The 21,864-nt window shown below is 51.6% G+C and overlaps 1 protein-coding gene across 8 annotated transcripts in view; it reads right to left on the reverse strand.

Moving 5' to 3' along the window:
* SUN1 (Sad1 and UNC84 domain containing 1) overlaps positions 1 to 21,864 on the reverse strand; it is a 53,376-nt gene that overhangs the window by 5,040 nt on the left and 26,472 nt on the right. For 2 of the 8 annotated variants that reach the window (XM_045992587.1, XM_045992593.1), the window contains 14 exons: positions 16,788 to 16,985; positions 16,118 to 16,201; positions 15,744 to 15,854; positions 14,579 to 14,677; positions 13,997 to 14,090; positions 13,202 to 13,260; positions 12,918 to 13,063; positions 12,245 to 12,484; positions 9,441 to 9,527; positions 8,230 to 8,273; positions 6,855 to 6,990; positions 5,405 to 5,659; positions 4,884 to 4,968; positions 1,931 to 2,046 (listed from right to left, as the gene is read on the reverse strand). In XM_045992587.1, the coding sequence (XP_045848543.1) occupies positions 1,931 to 2,046; positions 4,884 to 4,968; positions 5,405 to 5,659; positions 6,855 to 6,990; positions 8,230 to 8,273; positions 9,441 to 9,527; positions 12,245 to 12,484; positions 12,918 to 13,063; positions 13,202 to 13,260; positions 13,997 to 14,090; positions 14,579 to 14,677; positions 15,744 to 15,854; positions 16,118 to 16,201; positions 16,788 to 16,985 (1,754 nt within the window). The remainder of the gene's footprint in view (positions 1 to 1,930; positions 2,047 to 4,883; positions 4,969 to 5,404; positions 5,660 to 6,854; positions 6,991 to 8,229; positions 8,274 to 9,440; positions 9,528 to 12,244; positions 12,485 to 12,917; positions 13,064 to 13,201; positions 13,261 to 13,996; positions 14,091 to 14,578; positions 14,678 to 15,743; positions 15,855 to 16,117; positions 16,202 to 16,787; positions 16,986 to 21,864) is intronic. The other 6 variants (XM_045992588.1, XM_045992589.1, XM_045992590.1 and 3 more) reach the window with 6 other exon arrangements.

The following is a 21,864-nucleotide window of genomic DNA, read 5'->3' on the forward strand; positions in this document are numbered from 1 at the left end:
ACATACTCCCTTAAGGAGCATCGTTTGGCAACAGCCAGCAGAGCTCCTCGCCCACTGACCCTCTGACCCAGCAGCCCCTTGCTGTCCCTAAGATACACTGGCCAAAACAAAAAATCACAGGCGTGGGCGCCTGTGGGGCTCAGTAGGTTAAGCATCTGCCTTTGGCTCAGGTCACGATCGCAGAGTCCTGGGATCAATCCCACATGGGGCTCCCGGCTCCGTGGGGAGCCTGCTTCTCCCTCTGACCTTCCCCCGTCATGCTCTCTCTCGCAAATAAATAAACAAAACCTTTAAAAAACCCAAAATGACAGGTATGGGGATATTTTGTTGGGAGAGGACTTTTAACAGCCAGAGAGAAGCCACCAAGCCGCTGACAGGCTAGCTGAGCGTGCGGTGCTGACCAGAGCACGCCATGTGCACGGGTGCGCTCCTGATGTGGCACAGGCAGGGAAGGGGCAGGGGCGTGGTGATCCCTCTGCCAGATGCTTACACTTGGGAGTCATTCTTGGTGGATCCTTTTTTCTCACCATGCAGCCCTTCTGCCTGCCCTGTGAAAATGATCTGGGCCCTCCAGGGTTACGCTCTGTCCCCAGATGGCACTGCAGGGACACTGCAGGTCCCCTGGGCACCCCTCTGGCCGTTGTTGACAGCAAAGTGCCTCCAGGAGTCCCCTCCCTGGGAACAGTTTCCCCAGCACCGTGCAGACTGGGCTTCACATCAGTTCCCAGGGAGTGGCACCATTCAGTGAGCCCTGGCTGTGCCCTCTACAAAAAGGATTGGGCCTGAGCCCCAGGAGGGCTGGGGAGCAGTTTTGGACACCCCCACCGGTGCTTAGTCATGGAAGTAGGAGGCGATGCTGTGTCTGCTGTTCCCAGATCCTACAAAAATTCTCTTTACTTCTAAGAAGCCAATCACCTATTCCTCCAATCTCATTCCAGATAATGGTTCCTCCTCTTCAACCCTCCCTGTTCCGGGTCCTGGGGGAGTTCTCCTGATAATGCATTCCCTCACTCCTACGGCTAACATCTGAATGCCAGCTCCTGGAGATTGCCAGATGCAGTCGGCTCACAGACACAATGCCTCGGGGTCTGTGTGGCATCGCGGGGATGCCAGGAACATCAAGCCCTCTGTACTGAGGCGAACGAGGCGACGCCTGCCCGGGGGGGTCCTGTGAGTGGCCGCAAACCGGAGCCGGGGAAGCGATGGCGCTGCCTGGCCGGTGCTCATGCCCGCAGGGAGGCCGCCCGTGCACACCCATCACAGCCGGGTTCCCAAGGACCAGAGGAGGACAATAGCACCAGGGCACTGAAATTTTAAGTTAACTGATACTTCATGGTCAGATGAATCAGTAAACTCTTGTTTTCAGAGAAAAGGACAACGACCGTGGGGATATTTCACACAAGAGGAAGTATTTGAATCTTCTTCAGAACAGCCATACAAGGCAGCACTTTAAGAAACAAACGTACACATGTGATGATATAAGTCCTTCCTCCCCAGCCTCTGTAACTGACACGAGCCTCGTGCAAGCAGCCGTGCAGCCCACGGGTGGCCCCGGAGGCCCTGAAGGAGCGTGGGCAGCCCCACCGGCTGGTGTGAGCCAGGTGCCACGCACAGTGGCGCAGGGGAGGGGTCTCCGCCCGCTCTGCCCCTTCAACAAGCAGGGAAGCACAACCCGTCTCAGCAGGGACCCCTGCAGCCATCATCGGGGCCAGGCGGTGCTGCAGGTATGCACCAGAGGGACAAAGGTGCTAGGCATAGCCAAAGCCAGAGCACCGGAGGGCCCCCATGGGTGTGCGGACCCCCAGAGCTAAGCCCTCGGGCCAGCAGCCCCCCGCAGGGACACACGCCATGCCACACTCACGGGCGGCCACAGAGCAGCTCCTGGCTATCCCCCGCGACATGGGGGAGGGGCAGCCAGATCAGGACTCACCTGGATCACGACGCGCGGGGACTGCGAGAAATACCAAAGCGGGATCCCAAAGAGGCTGATGAGCGCAGTCTTGGTCTCGTATGTCTCAGAGCAGCGTGTGCTCAGGATGCTCCCACCTTAAAACAAGGTTCAGAGCAGCCTCAGTGTCTGCGCCCACCTCCGACCCCTGACTCCCAGCCCCCAACCAAGAGCCACCTCAGCGTCTGCACCAACCCCTGACCCCCAGCCCCCAACCCAAAGCCACCTCAGTGTCTGCGCTGATCCCCAACCCCCAGCCACTGACCGAGAGCCGCCTCAGCGTCTGTGCTGACCCCTGACCCCCAGGCCCTAACCCCTGACTCCCAGCCACTGACTCCCAGCCCCCAACCCAGAGCTGCCTCAGCGACCCCCGACCCTGGCCCCTGACCCCCGGGCAAGGGTCTATCCCCTGCAGGGACCACCTGGCAGGGATCTGCTACAACAGCTGAACGTTCTCAAGCTTCCACTTTGACAAACAGCAGTTGACTTCATGGTCATCTCACATGGAGATCTCCCAAGGTCGGGGGACACAGGCACCACCCCCAAAGCAGCAGCCCGTCTGCCACTCTAGCAGCGGTGACTCGGAATGCGCTTCCATGCCTCTTACTAAAGAAAGAGCAGGGGCGCCTGGGTGGCTCAGTGGGTTGGGCTGCTGCCTTCGGCTCAGGTCGTGATCTCAGGGTCCTGGGATCCAGCCCCGCATCGGGCTCTCTGCTCAGCAGAGAGCCTGCTTCCCTCTCTCTCTCTGCCTGCCTCTCATGCCTACTTGTGATCTCTCTCTGTCAAATAAATGAATAAAATCTTTAAAAAAAAAAAAAAAGAGCAGCGGCTCCGACAGGCACTGTGGTTCTCCGATAAGCGTGTGTCATCAGAGGGCCAACTGTCCCCCCAGCATGACAACGGGCAGGCCTCAGCGGCTGCTCGGGGGGCCAGGGTCAGGGGCCACATCTGCTAACCTGACAGGTCCAGGGCTCTATCTGGGGCGACCTAAGTATTCTGGAGCAACTACACTGAAAACCAATGAACCCAATGCTTAAACAGGGTGAAGATTAGCTTATATGAATTCTATCTCCATTAAAAAGAAAAACAAAACAGAAAATATATCCAATTGGCCCCTCAACAGGTAATCAGGCAGACACAGTGCTGGTGCCATGACAAGATGGTGTGGGAAGCAACAACAAATACTCGAGAAAAAAAGTAGTATAAAATAAAAGCTGCTGAGAAGTTTGTATTCCAAGTGGGGGGACTGCCAAGGTCGGGGGCCTATCAAAGCCCCCCCCACAAAGGCAGCTGTGGGGCTGCAATCCGACTCCTCCTCTGATCGTGAGCCAGCAGAACCAGAAATTTAAACAAATCAAGACGGCCTAGACCTTGCTGATCAACAGACCTGAACTTCTGAACCTCTTGATTACCTTTTTAAATGTTTCAGCCTCATTTAAATTAAAAAAAAAAAAAAATTGGCATCCTTAAATACGGACCCCATAAAAAAATACTCCTTTAACTTACAGAGTCAACGAATGCCCTAAGTAATGACAGAACCTTCGTTTCAGCATCATCAAAATTACCACAATTCTACAGGATGTACAAGTCTGTCAGGATTAGCTATGCTCCTGAGAAAACAATGACCCAGCTGAATGGTTAAAACAGCATTTGATGTCTCTGAATTGAAAAGGTTTCTTCATAAATCACTGCATTTCAAAAATGTATAATTAAAATCACTTAATATTCTAAAAAAGTCATTCTCCACAAAGTATACGCTGACAACAGTTCAGAGCCTTCCTGACTCGGGGACGCTGTGAGGGCATGGGGGTCGCGCGCAGCGGAGCTCCAGGCCAGCGCAGGGCCTGCAGGGACCAGTTCCTGACCAGGGGCATCCCGCGGATTGCCACACTGGCGGGAGAGAGTAAACCAAGTCACAGCTGCCCTACAGGGCTCTCTGACCCTTTCATCGGCTACTGTGCATCAAGAACCTCCTTTTCACTAGCCGTTGATCTGCAAGTCCTAAACTTTAAAAATTCAGAAAACCACAATTTTCGGTGACACAGATGGTAGATACCAAAACCTCCCCTAAACACAAGTGATGTCCCTTGGAGCCTTCACCCCTTCATGGACATTCACCCGTTTCCTCAAAGAAACGCTCCCGTGTTTGATCCCGGGGCACCATCCCAAATGTCACAGAAGGGGCAGGTGACAGAAGACATGTGGACCACAACGCTTCCCTGTAGCGCCATTCTGGTGGCTCACACCCACCTGGCCCAGAGGACAGAGGACCAAGCCCGGTGCCTGCAGCCGGCAACACTTGCCCCAACTTAATAGACTGCCACGTTCCCCTTCATGTCTCTGCAGAACCCAAGCAGCCCCCCACGGCTCTGCTCATGGTGAGGTAGCACAGGCAGCCTTCTGTCTGCCACCCGTCGCCCCCACGGAGGGAAGGCTCCCATGGGGCTGGTCCCCGTGTGCATGAACGGCATGAACCCGCCGCTCACTGGACACCTGGAGGGACACGTGCTCACGCCACCCAGCACGCTGGGAAACAGTCTGAGAACTGCTCTCCAGCACCTGTTGTGGCACTTCTACACTTCAATTAAAGAAAAGAGAAATCACATTTGACCCCACGCCAGATCACCAACAACCATGCTTCTGCGTCAGAAAACTCTGATATACCCACAAGAACCCAGAAGTTTTCAAATGCCCCCAGCCTGGGATTCTGCTGACGCAAGGAAATTACACGGGCTTCTGCCAACCTATGTGAGAGCCACACACGTCACCGGCAGCTAGTCCACGGGAGAGGCTGACAGTTCCCTAGATGGAGAGCGCGAGGGGCGTCCCTGGATGATCTCTTTCTCAGCATCACCTTCCGGACTGCTTATGAGTGCGGCAGGCAGCAGCTGGCCACCAGATGACCGTCGTACTCAGTAAGCAGGAGCTCACTCACCACCAGACTCCAGAGCGAAGTCCACCATGCCAGTCTTATCCTGGGAATACAGCTTCAAAGCGTTGTTGACAATGACGCGTGCTTGCTGGACGGACCCAAGGGTACCGTGGGGAAGACAAGACTCAGCATTAATGGGGAAATGAAGGCCAGATGTTTCCTTAAGAACACATTTTCAGTTCATTGTAGTTGGGGGCAACAGGGTTGGGGGAATTCAGTTCTGTGTCCCCACTGCAGGGGCCTTCCTGTGGACGTGGGACAGGGCTCACACAGCCATGACAATCCTGAGGGAGAATCTGTGGGTTCCCCAGAGTAAAGCAAGGACTACGGTCTGGGACAGCAGCTCAGCACCACGCTCCTGGGCAGTTTCTGTGACTGCAGATGCTGTACAGCCGCCCAGGTGCATGGGATCTCTGGGATGCGAGCAGCTGGGTCCCAGTCACAAGGCTGTACTGAGCACCCACGGCATTACCGCCCCAGCTCGGGCACAACGTGCATGGCACCCCAGTCTCCTATGCACTCACCGCCTCCGTGATTCCCGAAACCCCCGCCTCCTTGGCAGCAGACACCACAGTTTCAGAATCCGGAACCTGCTTCATCACAGAGATGTAGTGCGTAATGTTCTTCAGGATCTGCAGCTCCAAATCCCGTAACAGAGCCTGCAGGTCGTCCTTGCTCACAAACCGAGAAGACAGTGTCTGCAGCAGCCAGGCTGGGGAGCCGCCCTGCTCCCCGTCCGAGAACAGGAGTCTAATGGTTTCTCGGACCTGGGCATCTACCTAGGAAAACCACAAGCAAGCACAAAGTGAAGTTACTGTTCTAACAAAATCCTCAACACTCCCCTTCCATCATCTGAACACCTCGAAACTCTCACAAGGTTTCTCAAATATCCATCCTGTAACCGCGACAACTCTCCCCCTTCACAGTTTGAGAACCGCTCCAGAAATGCGGGGTTACAGACAATGGGAATAGAAGAGCACCCGGAGAGCTGAGGCGAGAGCGGCTCTGTCCACCTCGTCAGCAGTCGTTCAGCGCGGGGCACCCTGGATGTCGGTGCGGAGACAGGGGAGCCCCTGGTCTTTGAACTCGGACCAGTGAGGAACCAGCCACACCAGCGACTGAGGTGTTACTTCGCATATGCTAACAACACCCTCGCGCGTCATTTCCACATCCCCCTCTTGCTCGGCACGAAACATGCAAGGGAGAAATAAGGCAGGGAGGCCCAGCCCGGCCCCTCAGAGCTCAGGGCATCGCACACCATGGACACCCCACTACGCCCTCCCCAACCCCGCCATCCAGAGCTTCTACTTCTGCTGGGGGAGCCCCGAGAGTATGGCTGCTACCGGCTAAGAGTGCGCATCTTCGTAACTGCTCGGAACCCCCAGAGAGCCCACCCCCAAAATGCTGCAGGCGCTCACGACGCCACCAGGTCAGCCCAGGAGCCCCGTCCTTCTCCTCGCAAACACCATCGGGGGAATGGTTCCTCCACGTCCCCACTGTCCCCTCTCCTGGCGAATTCAGGAGCTCTCTGCTGAGTGGAAATCAGTGTACTATCTGTGTCAGAATTTCTCTTTCCCAACCCACCATCCGCCTCTGCCTCACGATGACATCTGCCGTGTGAACCTTCATGGCTGCATTCGCACGCAGCTCTTCACGTATGAACGTCCGGACTTTCTCTCTGTACGACGCGGCGTGGGCCCAACGAGCCCGACACACGACCCCACGAGGCAGAGGCAGCATGACCCCGCCGGGCTGGCACGTGGCCATGTGCATGCGAAGCAGCGTGGGAAGCAGCACAGTGAAGCGTTCACGTATTATAGGAAATCCCAGGAGAGCTATTCACTACTTTATCTCCGATGTTTAAACACTTCATATGTAAGAAGATAAAGGTTCTAGAGAAAGTTGAAATCAACTTAATAAACCTAAACTTCAAGCGTTCTTTTCCTTTCTGTGAGAAGACACTTTCCAACTTGCCTTTCCGTGGATGCTACGGACCTCCTCACAGCTGCTTTTCAGATGCTGCCAACTGGACAGTTCGGACTTCAGCCGACCGAGCTCCAGCTCCAGGTGCGTCACCACAGAAAGGAGGCGCTGCTCTTCCTCAGCGCCGCTGGCCAGCGCACGGGAGGAAGGAGGAGGAGAGAAGTCCGCTGTCAGCAGTCACGCATGCGTCAACGTGGCTACAGACTCGTGGGGGGAACCAACGCCACCCCAGACTAGTTGAGACTACACCCGCCTCCATCTGTCCCACCTTAATGTGGACACCAACCATCAGCTTCGAGTCAGAGCCCACAAAGACTCCGCCCCCACCAGTCCACGCAGCGTGTCCACACACCCCGCCCACATCAGTTCATGCATGTACATGCACCCCATCCGTGTCCGGTCACGCACCCGCAGAAATGAGACAATATTTATCAATAATCACCATAAAGTTGAATACGAAATTTTCAAGCTAATGGAACAGATGGCTTCAGAGTTCAATAATTCTATTTTCTATAGGAATTGTACATTATGATGCAATATATTGCAATATTTATATTTTTAATAAGTCAGTGTAGCTGGTGAGACACCAATAATTCATTCCTCAAAAAAGCAGACTTCAGGATAAACCTTTTAGGATCTGTGTGTCAGCATACCAACACACCTTTTTATGGCAGTAAAGGGTCTGAAAGGGAGTAAGATGTATTAACACTCAAATCTATCCCTTGGGAAGGATACATGGGACCTGCAGTGACATAGGGTCTCTAACACACACAGGAGCTAGAGATGGGATGGTGCTTAGTTAAAGCTCACATCTGGTACGAGCAGAGCTGCAGGAAACCCTAGAGCAACAGGAAACCCTAGAACAACAGGAGGGGACAGGTGTGCCATCTAGACACACATGGCGGGGGTGCAGAGAGTCCATGTTAATAAAATGAGAGGTGTGGGGAAAGGTGCCGTGAGTGAATCGAGGAAAGGGCAAGGCCACACTTCCAGAATTCAGGGGGATGGACAAAAGCAGTCCACATACCACACCCCCAGGAAACCATCAGGGACAGGAGGGTCATTCAGATTGTGAAAAACTTAAGTCAGAGGTGCACAGAGCCACACACGTGCCTGAACAGCTGCCGTGACACCAAGCCCAGGTGCAGACGTCTGCCCACATCAGGGTCCTGGCCTGGCTCTGAGAGCACCCTGGTAGTAAGGCTCTTGGTCCTCAGATGGCAGCAAGGGCCACCCAGAAAGACACAGCTGGAAGCATGTCCACCAGAAAGCCCAGAACACACAGTGCACACAGCGCCCCCTCGGGGACGTCTGCTGCGTTCACACAAACACAAGACAAGCATTAATTCATCTTAAAGTAGCCTACCTAGCTGTTCTCAGCTTGGTCTGTTCTAGTTCCTTCTGGATGGCCTAGAAAGTATGAGAAAGAACTGTTTAAACAGGAGCTATATACCAACATTGCATAAATCACACACTTAACATTATTTCTGTATGGAACTACATGTATTTACCTGTGATTTTTTCCCCCTTTTTAGTTCAAAGCCCAGACCCGCCTGCTGGTTGGAAAGCAAGGGATTTTTACTTTTTCAAAATAAATATGGGTTTTTTGGGTTGTTTCCTTAAGGATTATACCAATCTTTTTTTTCTTTTTTTAAAGATTTTGTTTTTTTAAGTAATCTCTATACCCAGCATGGGGCTTGAACCCACGACCCCGAGGTCAAGAGTCACATGCTCTTCCAACTGAGCGAGCCAGGCACCCCTCAAAGTAAACCCTAAGAAGACATACAAGAAATATTCAGAGAGGTGCAGAAATCACACAAAACACCTTGATGGACATTCAAAACGGCAGCTCCTGCAACCAGCACCCAGGCCAGGGAGAACACCGTCGGCACCTCTGGGAAGTCGTTTTTGAAAGGGAAGGACCAGACCGTGATAGAGTCACACATGGAGACAGAACTGAGGAACAGGGTCTGTTCACAGATGGGGAAGCCATGTCTGTTCAAACTCCAGCTGAACGAGGTCAGAATCCCCCAGCACAAAACAAAGCAAGGACTACGTTCCTGGCCTCTGGCTTCCTTCTCCAGCCGTCCCCTCCCCATGGAGACCGCAGATTCTGCTGTCGGCGGGTGACCGGGACTCGCTTGGTTCCACGTGCAGGAACAGGACAGCTGCCCCAATACCCCCACGCTGCTCCATGTCAGCCCTGAATCCAACATGCCAGAGCGCGCCACTGTCCTTGTGGCTCAGATCAGTGCAAACATCCCAGCCACCCCCAGCCCCCCACCAATATCTGATAATAACAGCTTTTCCAGCAGAAAATTAACACTATCTAAGGTTCTTGCTCTACAAAGTCACTCTGCAGAAGGCTGTGTGACCTCAAAGAGAAAAAGGGGCTCAGGCCCCCTGGAAAAGATGCCTTTCTCTTGGAGTCCATGAAAAAGACACCCTTGTGCAAGTCATATAATGAGCTCCTGGGGCAGAGCCAACGCTGAGAAAGCTTTCTCCTCGCAGACTGAGGAGTGCGAGCACACAGATGGATCAGGTGCCCTCTCACAGAGGGAAGGTTGAGGCGCATACCTCAGACTTCTCCATCAGCTTTCCAAGAAGGTCTTCTAGGTTGGAGAGGCGCAACTCCTGCTCTTGGCGGACAGTCACAGCGTCGCTCTTGGAAAGGAACACAAGTGGGAGTTATGCTGCTTCCACACAGAACCCCAAACATGAGACCGCCTGGTCACAGCCTGGCCTGGCGTCCTCAGGGGGGCTCCTCAGTGTCTGCACGTCCACCCCTCACCTGAGCGCGCACACGCCATGTGGACAGCTCCCCACGTGAGGGAGGGCAGACACACCGACCCGCTCTCCGAGCTCACACAGCGTGCGACACATGACGCGGCTCTAGGAAGGACCCGACCAGAGCACTGCCCCACAGCACGGTTTCCTACGTGCCTCAAGGGCCTTTCCTAGCACTGAACACACAAGCTACTCCTCCAGCTCGTGAGACAAGAGAGCAACAAGCATATCAGAGAAGCGAGGGAATTGCTAAAAAACTACGGTTTGCTTAACCTATGCCCAACCAACTTGTTTAGCAATTCTAAGAAGGGAGAGGTACATGTGGATTGTCAGATACCGTCCCTGGAGAAGTCACTGCCAACCATCCGCTCAGAAGGCAGGGACGGGCACCGTGCGCCCTGAAGAGACCGAGACCCAGGCCAGAAGATACAGAAACAGAAAGTAATTTGAATCTTTCATTACTGGAGGTCACGCTTATTAATCAGACCCCATCTCTTCCAAATTAGAACCACAATGAATTTATAGAGGCTTACATAAAAACAAATTAAAAACGAGATAAACCGGAGCACAGGGATGAAGGCTAGCTAGACAGACAAACCCAAGTCGCTGACACACAGAAAGGGTGGCCACGAATGCCGCCATGAGCTTCCTGCCACCGAACTCTGCGCCACAATGAGAGGGTCCACTCTCTTGGCTGTCCACCAGTGCAGCTGGGAAACTAGGCTCCCAGTGCCCAGGCAGCTGGTGGCGTGCTCGACGGCACGGTGCAGATACATGGCACAAACACATGCCGGGAGGGGGTGGGGGAGGACCAGGGGACCGAGCACAAGTGTGAGCTGAGCACAGGCCGCTTCAGAAGCCAGACTGGGATCGAGGGACTCCCCTGTGACAGGATTAGTGTCACAGGCACATCTGCACACAGGTACATACTGGAGAAAGGGGTGAGAAGACGCTCAAGCTGTACTCAACTAATCTAATTCAGAACCCAGTTCTAAAGTGAGCCCAGACTGTATAAGATTTGAGAATTCACAGGACACGACACAACTGATGCTTGGTTGTTTTTCGGAACCATCATCTCTTTTCTCTACAAGAAATCACAACTGAAGGTTGCCAAGAGAATTAGGATTTCACAGCCATATCATCCCTGTGGTGGGGACAATTATTTCAGAAAGCCTCACCTGAGAAACGTTCCTTAAGATCAACACGCTTCCTGCCGTGACTCTAGGAAACGTCCCACCCACAGGGAAAGTTTCATGATCCGCCACCTACAACAGTCCAGCTATTTTTTTTTCCGAACAGCATCTCCCTTGAGATGGACGAGCTTCAACCCTTCCTACTGGTCCAACTTGTCTGCAAAAAACCAGCTAAGTTCCGTTCACCCTTTCCATATAACACAGCTGTCAAACAGCCAGTAAGAACAGGCCGATCACAACTGTGTCAACTGGATTTGACCGAAATCATCTCAGTTTGAGGGTCAAGAAACTGAAAAGCAGCAAAGACCGAGGAATCAATGCAGGATGCCAAGTGCGCCTTGAGCAGATGCAGGAACTCCACGTATGGCCACCTGGGGCCCTGCGGAGAAGGTGCCAGCATGCCCTGTTCCCTCAGTCCCCGTGCTATCAGCACATTACAGTGACAACTACTGATGCGCCTCGGGCCAGACCAGAGTCAAGACAAGGGCCATTCATTCACCATCACAGGTGAGAAGATAGTGACCTGAAAGGTGGGAGGGAAGGTGGTTGTCAGGGAGCGCTTGGCCTGGGGCCAAGTCTAGCTGGAGGTTTCAGGGATGAGAGACAGGCCTGCTCAAGAGCACAGCAGGACCCAGCTTTGTGCAGGAACTTGGGGAGGCCTGGGATTCCCCTGCCGCAGACAGAGTGCACCGGGCAGGGGAGGGGGATCGGCAGTTCTCCTCTACTGTTCTGAGAACAACTGAGGGGGAGGGGCTGTGAGATAAGACACTGAGGGCGAAGCAGGCTGTTCGGGCAACATGCAACACGTATTTTAAAGATTTCCTTCCAACGTACCTAAATATTGAATAAATACTCATTTTGAAACTTAGGAAAATAAACGCCAGTTTTGGGGAAAACTGACAATTCTTTCCTCAAGGATACTGAATAAACAAGACATTTTTGTTCAGGGTTCCACATGGAACAGCAACTCCTCTGAACTTCATTATTGTGAGACTGATCACAGATTTGAACATTCCCAATCAGTGCTGCACAAAATGCAAATCAAATCACAGCTGACAGGGAAACTTCACTGAATTAGTAGGTTCAATCCTTTATCAAAGTAAAATGCAGGTCAGGAACAACTCACAGACGGCACCAGGACCCGTGGCTCCCAAGAGCAAGCCTCCCACGGTGACTCTATCCCTGATACCCGCTGCTCCCAGGCCCCCGGCCCCCAGCGGGACGCCTATTCTGCCAGCGTTCCACGGGCTGCAGCTCCCGGTCCCGGGCAAGCATCAGGAAAGGCCCTGGCCCTCGGCACACTGCTCCCAAGAGCTGAAGAGCACGACCACTTGTCACAGCAGCGCCTCTCCTGTTCATCCCCAAACAGAAAGCAAACTCTTGAGAACCCCTCAGCATTACCTGAGAGCCCGACAGTCTGTCAGCACCTATTTCCTTCAAGTGCTGCTCTACCACACGCTGAACCAAGGACAGTGTCCCCTCACTGTCGCCGTCCATCTGGTCCACCCGTGCCCGCAGATGCTGAAGCATAGCGGCCAGTTCTCTAAGCTTCTCGTCATGGTTGCGACACTGTCCGGACAGCGAGGTCATCTCCCTTTCCACTTCACTCATCCGATGCCAGCGGTAAGCCTTGTCTCCCTCCTACAACAGTGAGAGCAAGTCCAGCAGCACAAAGGAGACATCAGGCCTGGCATCAAATAACCTCAGGGCACTTTCAGGCACAGACACAGAGCACAGTATCACAGCAGAACGTCCCTACGACACGTGTGGACACGCTAAGTGACTGGACAGGACAGTGCCCATCCTCAGGGATTTTCCTTACGGGGCAGACTACGGGGGCTTGACTTTCCTTCTTACTTTCTATATTTTCCAAAGTAATGCATACTACTGTTTTTTAAATTAATATTAACTAAATGAGATTATTTACCTATGTATTACTTGAACGACCTCAGAACACTTAAGGAGCTATAAAGCTTGCTGATTTGACATGTAACAACACTTTCTGAACCAGGGCGCCTGCTCTCTGCAGAACACAGAGGGGGAACACCGCAGAAGAGGGCTTCTGTGTGGTTACCTCCAGCGGCCGGTGCAGGTGAGACGCGTCTGGTGTGACCGTGCTTTCGGGGCTGCCCACCCACCAGGCTCCGAACGTGCGCGTCCAGTTGAGCACAGGCAGGCCTGAGAGGAGGTCGCCCTGGCCATACAGGGACAGACCTGCACCTGAAGGGGACAGGGGCCAACAATACGCGTGTGTACGGACAAGGCTCTGTGACGCATGCACTGAAATGCTAAGTTCTCCCCTCACTGACATCTTCATGTGCAGACACTCATCACGGAGCTAAGTCAAAGTTTACTTACCTAGTAAAAGTAATAATGGAATGAGCAAGATTAAAAACTTGCAGATATTTCGAAGGCACCTAGGAATAAAAAGAAAAACTTAACTTGGCTATAACAGAGTCACCATTCTATTTACCTCTCTGTGTAATTTTATACAAAATAACCTCGCCCTTATCTTAAAATGAAAGTCTACAGTATTAGAAATGCAGTTACAATTGATTTTTTTTAAAGTAGGCTCCATACCCAACATGAGACTCGAACTCAGGACCCTGAGATCAAGAGCCTCATGTTCCTCTGACTGAGTCAGCCCAGGTGCCCCAGAAGCGCAATTCTGGTGTTACCTACAAGGTCTGTATACACCTGCAGGGACCTGTCTACAAAACACTGTCCTGGCCCACAATAACAACCAACACACTAACTAGTGATTCGTATGGCATCGGGCTCGGCACTAAAGGACCTTGGCTACTGGCCCACTACAGTCACTCACCCCCGGCTGGGGTGGTGGAAGCCAGACCCTCTCCCAATCTGCATAATCCATGACAAAGCCCTTAACTCCTATCCACTGGGATTTTAAGAATAACAGCTGCCTTTCCTTTCTTACAGGAATAGTTTGAAAAATTACATAAAAATACGAAAACACTTTGTAAAATATAAAGTGATATAAAAAAGACAAGACGTTAATATACCAAACTATAAAAACAATGTAAACATAAACCAAATCACTATTTAAAAAAACAACAAATCAAATTGTATCCTGCAATGAGCACAAAGTCAGCTCTTAAAAACACCAAGTTGATACCATATTGGTTTCCTTACCTTGTAAGAAGAAACACATTCAGCCAGGAAATCAAAGTAACAAACTGGTACCATCCAATCCCTAGCCACCAGAATATTCCAGAGGCTGCCTTCCCTGAAAGAGAAAACACCGAACATTCTAAAGACATGCTCTTTGGAAAATCAAACTCCTAAATGGTCCGTTTTCGTGCAGGTCAAGCAAGAAGCACAAGGACATCCGCTAACAAATATGGTGTAAGTATGTGAAGACGAAGTTAGGGATGGCGCGTCCTGAGGGGAAGTGTCCGCACGCTCGAACACGGGAACACTGAGGAACGCACAGAACGAGCTACGAACGAGGAAACCCAAACCCATGCATTCTCCATGCCAGTTCAGCAGAGCAGCAGGACATCCACAGGACCCAGCACAGCAGGGAAACGACGAGCGCTCATGCACCCAGGGCATGTATGTTAGCACGTCTAAGGCAATGACATGTGTTAGATCAAGGACAAAGCATGGGACCCTCAAATGAACCTTCCATTTGGCTACATCAATCATTAACTGTAGGTGCCTAACGGCCAAAGACTTGCCGAGAGTGCTGACAGAGAAAGCCAAAATAACCACCTGGAGCCACCACAGCCAACCAGAGGACCGACAACAGTGTCTTCGACACAGACCATCCCCAGCCGCCGATCCTTCGCAGCGTCTGCACCAGCAGGTGACCTGTGACAGATAACGTGTGCAAGAGGGGCACACTCAACACACACCAGAAAACCCGCTCTCATATGCATTTTACCAAAATTCTCTCAAATCAGTTCACAGTCTCTTCTCAGGGAAAAAAACCAAGTCCAAGCAAGACTGAAGTTCACTTAGGAAGTGGTGCTACATATGGAATGGCTGGTCACCTCTTCCCACAGAAACACAGACGCCCTGGGAGCTGCCCCCGTGCCCCCCTCCCCCACCCACATATTCCCAGTTGGTGCTGACACAACCTGCAGAGAAAACCCCGCAGACACCAGCAGTTAGCTCCAGCTGACAGCAGGAGGGCTCACGGCTCCCAGACCATTCTAAAGACTAACTTTTTCAGGAAAAAAGTATCTGGGGATTACAAATTGTAGCACCACTGGATGGCCTAATAAGACAGTAAACTTTGTCACATGTCACACATTACAGAAGGCAAAAAACTGCTTATGACACCCATTTTGGTTCAGTTTTTTAAGAGTAACTGCTGGACATCATACACTCCTCTAAGCACGTGTGTGCTGACTCCTGACACTATACTTGATGTGAAAAGAAACACGGTTCAAAGGGATTCTTTTAATCTATCGTTTTGTTTTACTAGCAGTTAAGAGCCCATTATTTTTGAAGCTCAACTTAAAAAAAACTGTCTAAAAAAGGTGCCCTTTGGCAAGAAGCTTACAGGTATAAATTGGAAAACCTCTAACTTCACATGTACGCCTCCGTGTGGCAAAGGCTCAGGACACAGCAGTCACTGGAGTGATGCCATGTCCCGGCAACCAGGCATGGGACGAGCAGCTTCTTGTCAGACCAACTGCCCCATGGGAGGGCGACCAGCCTTTCTTGGCCTCTGATTCACCTCAAAGCAAGCTACTTGCCATACATTTAACTTTTACTAAACACATTTACAAAAAAGCTTTTTAAGAAAGACATCCTCTGTATTTTAAGCTCAAGTCAGTATTACAAGCACCTGACGGGCCAATACAAAGAAGGAACTACAGCATTTGTGAAGAATACGATAAAAACAAAATAAAAAGGTACAAATGACAACCTGCATAAGAAAAGATGTGCCAAATGGCCCCTGCTACCCTTTTTGGACTCGAGGACTGCGAGCGGACAGCTGTGTGCGTCTCAAGGAGTTCCTTCCTCTTACAGTCATCACCTGCGGGTGGTGGTGACAAGCAGTTAATTTGACAGATTACGATGCAAACCTGGTCCATCGGAACTGTGCACAAGAATGTCAGTTTGAGAAAATTAGGAAATTACACACAAAAAGAAAACAATCTAAGCAAATGCAATCTGGAGGCTCCTGGCCCCTACTGGTAGGGGTTCAGCAAGTGTGCACGAGTGAGGGGGTGTCCGGTCCGCGTCAGCAGCCCCACACCGCCCGCTGTGGGAGCCCCCGCACCGTGAAGCCATACTTACACAAGGACTCCCCTGTCACACTGAGGTGGCCGTCCTCTCTGAGAAGCCCTCCTACATGCACTGTCCCACAGTGACTGGAATGAGCTGCAACACACGCAAAACAGGCTCAGAGACCCTTGTCCAGGTGGGGTTCTGACGCATCCCGGGCAACGACGGGGCCGCACGGTCCGAGAGGGCACGTGCCAGGCTGACGGCCGCCGGCTGCCGTGCACAGGTGAGGCAAGGTGGGGCGGTGCAGGTGGCAGGCCAGGCTGCGGGGGGAGGGAGCTTCAAGCCCCACCCAGCCGAACAAGGCCCCACAGCCAATGCGACACTGAGACAGGCCTGCTGAGGAATGGCTGCCAACAACTACATTCTAAATGCCACTCATAATAAACGGTTTCTGCTTTAAAGAGGTCATAAGAATCAAAACTCGAGTACGTTTAGTTTTTAAAAAATGACTTTAAAAGTGCTGAAACACCATTCCCCTATCAGAAAGTGGAACCAGGACAAGAGCATGGAAACCTCCATCAGCTCCTCACAGGAAGACCCCAGCAAAGCGTCACGAGAACATCCGCATAAGAGCACGAGAGGAGAGACGTGGAGGAAGCACCACGCTGGGAAAGGAGTGGTTTTTCCACCTTGAAAGCATTATTAGGTGGAAAAAAGAGGAAAAAAATGATTTAAATACCTTTTGATTCATGGCTTTTTGATTTATAGCTTTTTGATTCATGTTCTTTTGATTCGTAACTTTTCAATTTGTAATTTTCTGATTCATAATTGAGCTTCATTAAAACCACTCGAAAAAGCTGGACTAAGAATGATGACAAGGATGACGAAGTGTTCTTGGCCAGCCACAAAATCCTATCCGTGTGGAAAGGGGCACCGCCTATTGAAAAACCGTGAACACAGTTATTTCTTCCCAAAAAGTCAACACTTCCTCCCCCTGAAAAGTCAGGTAGCCAAATCATTCACTCTGGGCAAAACAGAACCAACTTTTCATACGTCCATCAGAGATGACAACCTGGGAGGAGCGGTAAGGAACACGTCACCTCCTGACGGAGGCCGAGCTGCACAGCAGCCCCACACTGAGAGCCTCACGCCACGTCTCGGTCACAGGCGAGCTTGCACGGAAGAGCCTGCGTGAGGTGACTGCACCCCAATCCTGCTCACACACGCTCCAAAGCCTAGATACCTGCTCACCACCCACCCACTGTCCTCTGTCACCTGACGGGAAAGGACCCCCAAACATGCCCAGCAGCTTCAGGGACGTCTGCTAGAGCATCTATCTACAACCAGCGGCATAAGCCTCTGTGAGGAGCAGGGCCATCACGGGACCCGCTGTCCTCTGCTACCTGTCATTAGTGCCTGCGGCTTCAGAAGACACCATGGGATCCCTGACAACTTTTCCTCTGTTAACCTAAAATGGGTAAGGTGAGAGTCTACAAGTTACAGTTGCTAGAAGTTTTTATTCCATTAAATGTAGACCCAGAAGTGCTTCTGAGACCCGTCCACATCCTCTCCTGGTTCGGGAAGCCCGGCATGAGGTCAGGACATCTGGCATGCGGCCAGCTGGAACCAGTGAGGTAGGCGTGGGAGGGATTTTAAAGAAATGAGTTTTTTTATGTTTCCTTTTTCAAATCGCCTACTTGGTAGCCACCGGCGATTGGAGCACCACACCGAAATGCCCGTGGAACGGCGGCGAGCCGGCCCAGCCAGCAGTAGCACCAAGACTGTCGCCCGCCCGCGATGCTCTGGGAACACAGGAAACGCTTATGAAGAGGTGACCTGTGGTCTGTCCCGCTGGTAATCACACACACTGCAATTCCACCTCTTACCCAAGGAGCCGACAAAATACGGGCAGCACAAGCACACGAAGAGCCAGCGGAGCACACAGTGAGGATGCGCACACCGCTGCCAGGTGACAGCACCGGGCTCTGGCTTCTGGGAAGCCAGCGGAAGTCCACTTAAAATGGAATCGCACGAGAACTTCTCAGTCCGCAGCAGTGACTTTTACTTAGAAGGTGCAGACTAGAACTACTTTTTAAGTATTCCTTATAATTTTTTTAGTATTTTTAATTATATTTAGTATTTATTTAGTATTTTTTTAATTTAATTTAGTATTATAATTTTTAAGTATTCCTTAACTGCTGGCTACAGTTTCTCTGGGAGAGCGGGGCTGTCGGGGCCGCCTGGCAAAGGAAGAGCGCACGCACAGCTGTTGCCTCCCGAGCCCACAGCCACGTCCAGGCAGCCCGCCGGCTCCAGCTGCAGCCACGCACGGTGGGATGGGAACACTGGGCTCCTCCGTGCGCCCGAAGGAAATGGGCACGAGTCCCGATTATTCCAAAGCCTGAGGCTGGTTCCATGAGCCACATGTGGCTCTAAGCCACCAAAACGAATGACAATTTTTTGTCAAAAAAAAAAAAAAAAATCATGTCAAAGCCATGGCCTCTCTCCTTTCTAAGCTACAGCCAACAGAAGGTGTAAGTTCAGACCTGCCACAGGCAAGACAGAGGACACGGAGGACTGTTCTCTCCATTTCTCATTTCTTGGGTGCCTCCCTATGAGGCCTGGGAAGGCCCCAAGGGTCCAGCTTTCTGTGCTTCTCAGGAGGAACCCACTCTGTCCGTGTGTGGACAACCCATTGGTCCCCTGCTCTCCTGTAGAGCATTGCTGGATGTCCCAAGGAAAAGACATCCAAGTCTTTTAAAAAGCCTTCTGGATGGGTGCCAGAAAGTCACATCCTATCACATCTGCATTTCACCCGAACCTCGAAAGCCCGAGGACTCAAACCATACGGCTCAAGTGGGTCCATGAGCGCGAACACATCTGTTCTCTTTCCAGTCTGTCTACCCTAGGGAAGGGTTTGCCCACATACACAAATACATACACACAAGGGACACACCTGGGGAACACTGTTTCCAGAAGCATTCAGAGGGGTGCCTGGGTGGCTCAGCTGGTGAGGCATTCAACTCTTGACTTCAGCTCAGGTCATGATCTCAGGGTCATGAGACTGAGCCCGTGTCAGGTTCTGAGCTCAGTGCAGAGTCTGTCCGAGACTCACTCTGTCTCTGTGCCCCTCCCCCTGCTCACGCACGTGTACGCCAGCATGTTCGCTCACTCTCTCAAATAAATAAAATTTTTAATGACATACAAACAGAAGGAACGTGAATGTCCATCTAGACAGTCACTGATTAAATACACTCTGATACAACCATAAAGGCAGTGTTAGGTAAGCATTGGAAAGAATCAAGTCCACCCAGGGTGCCTGGGTGGCTCAGTGGGTTAAGCCTCTGCCTTCAGCTCAGGTCATGATCTCAGGTCCTGGGATCGAGCCTCACATCAGGCTCCCTGCTGAGTTTCCCCCCTCTCTCTGCCTGCCTCTCTGCCTACTTGTGATCTCTGTCAAATAAATAAATAAAATCTTAAAAAAAAAAAAAAGAAAGATGTCCACCTGAACAGGCACAGAACATGAAGCTGCAAAGTCATATCCACACCATGCTAGCGTTTAAACAAAACAAATGACATATTTCTATAAGTGCACAAAAGCAAAACGGAGGGGGTAGTCACACATTGTGAATGTACTAAAAATGCCAGTGAATCATATACTTTAACATGCTTAACAGCTAATTTTATGTTAGGTGCATTTTACGTCATTTTAAGAAGCAAAAGAATTCACCATGATCTCTACTCTTAGCTCCAGTTCCCTCTAGAAGGGAGACCAGACAGGGATGGAGGAAGGACAAGGGGAAGGAACCTCTTCTATCTGTACTATTCCAAGACTGTACAACCAGAAGAGTAAGTAAAAACAAAAATGAAGAGAGAAAATGTGTCAGGTATTAATTCATGCTTGAGAAGACTTGTATGTATTTTCAGTAACTGCAGTAACGTGACAATTCACACAGTACGGTCCCCACAGGCAACGGGGAGAGCTGGCTGGACCCAGCCTCCCCTCTGGGGGGTAGGTTACAGGCGACTTTAATTTTCTGCCTTGCGCATGTCTAGGATTTCCAAATGGTCTTTGATAAACGCTTTACCCAAATAATTAGGAACAGAGGTTTTTAAATTAGTGCTGATTGTAATCCTTATTATAATTTAAAACAGCAAGGAAGGGGATAAGCACAGAGGCCCAAAGTAGATAAAAATATAGCTTGTTTTCCCCTCAAGAACATTCAAGACAGGGGATGCCTGGGTGGCTCAGTCGTTAAGCATCTGCCTCCGCTCAGATCATGATCCCAGGGTCCTGGGATCGAGCCCCACGTTGGGCTCCCTGCTCGGTAAGAATCCTGCTTCTCTCTCACTCCCCCTGCTTGTGTTCCCTCTCTCGCTTTCTTTCTCTGTCAAATAAATAAAATAAAATCTTAAAAAAAAAAAAATCAAGACCAATTCAAGCAAAAAAGTACAAGAGACTTCCAGAGACTACTCCCAAAACCACACCTGGCCCATTGCATCTGAGCTGAGCTCAGACCATCAACGCTCATCCACAGCCTCAGGATGAAGACAGCTGGCTGTTGGCAATAAACAGTGACCTCTACCAGATGCAAGCGAGAGGCTGCAGGAAAGCAGGGAGTATTTCTACACATGCTTACTTGAGCAGATACCGCACGAGGTTATGGTTGGTGGAACATGCTTTTACTATCTTCCTCTTGGTGACAGCATGCTTCAAAACACAGCCTCCACAAAGCCAGACACACAGTATGTTTGACAGAGGCACACAGTGCAGTTGGGTGCCGGGCCTGGGTGCCAGGCCTGGCTCCCAGGCTCCACACCCAGATGGTTAGCCCTCAGGAGGTAGCACTGTGCCTCGGGGAGAGCACCCTGGAGGCCTGATGTCTGGCTCCAGGATCCAGCTCCATCACTTACCAGTGAGCTTCTTAAGCCAGCTAAAGCCCAGTGTGCCGGTATAGAAGATACAGAGAGCAACAGGACTGCAGGGCTGGGGCGCAGGCCAGGGAGAGTCAGAGAGGGCTCTGCGATGCTGGCTGCCATAATCCAGAAGGCACGAGGAACGAATTCCTTAGACCAATTCTGCCCCCTCCCCTTCCCGCCTCCCTGTTTTGATCTATTAATGCCAACAGTGTCAATAACCCAAAGTAGAAGAACCAGAAACCTGAGCCACAAGGATGAGACACTAAGATGGAAAAAACTCTTAGTCCTGGTACTGTCCTGCATGACGTTGAAACAGTCATCTGAAAAACACTGACTGCCCTCATGTGGAGGACACAGCCAGGAACACAGTGACAGACGACAGGTCCACCCTTTTGGATCCCTGCCCACCTGACTATGCCCTTGAGCCTGACCAAGCAGACTGGTTTAAACAGACAGGGGGGAGCTGAAGACAGGGCAACCAGGGCTCCCTGGCTTTTCCATGATCACAGGGCAGCGAGTCACGGACAGGTGTGAGTGCCCCAGCCAGCACGTACGTCTTGGCCGTGCAACAGAACCTGGACGGGGATCTGCTGCTATGCTCTCCCCGGGGACCCAGGCAAAGAGGAGAGGCAGCGAGCACCCAGCCCAGGGGGACAGCCCGCAGGCCTGCCTAGAAAAGCTGAGGGCCTCTCTGTTCAAGCAAGTGCAGCCAGGCCTTGAAGTCCACCACAGCTAGTGAACGGGCCATGGGCACACAGGCCGCAGGCACATGAGGACTCCCCACGGTAGCACCACACACTCCTGAGGAACCCTGAGCTCACGGACTCTTATGTAACTACAGAGACCACATGCTCCTCATGTCATGGGCATGAACCACCACCAAGCTGTTCCTCCCA

This window comes from Meles meles, chromosome 21 (assembly GCF_922984935.1).
Source record: "Meles meles chromosome 21, mMelMel3.1 paternal haplotype, whole genome shotgun sequence".
NCBI lineage: Eukaryota > Metazoa > Chordata > Mammalia > Carnivora > Mustelidae > Meles > Meles meles.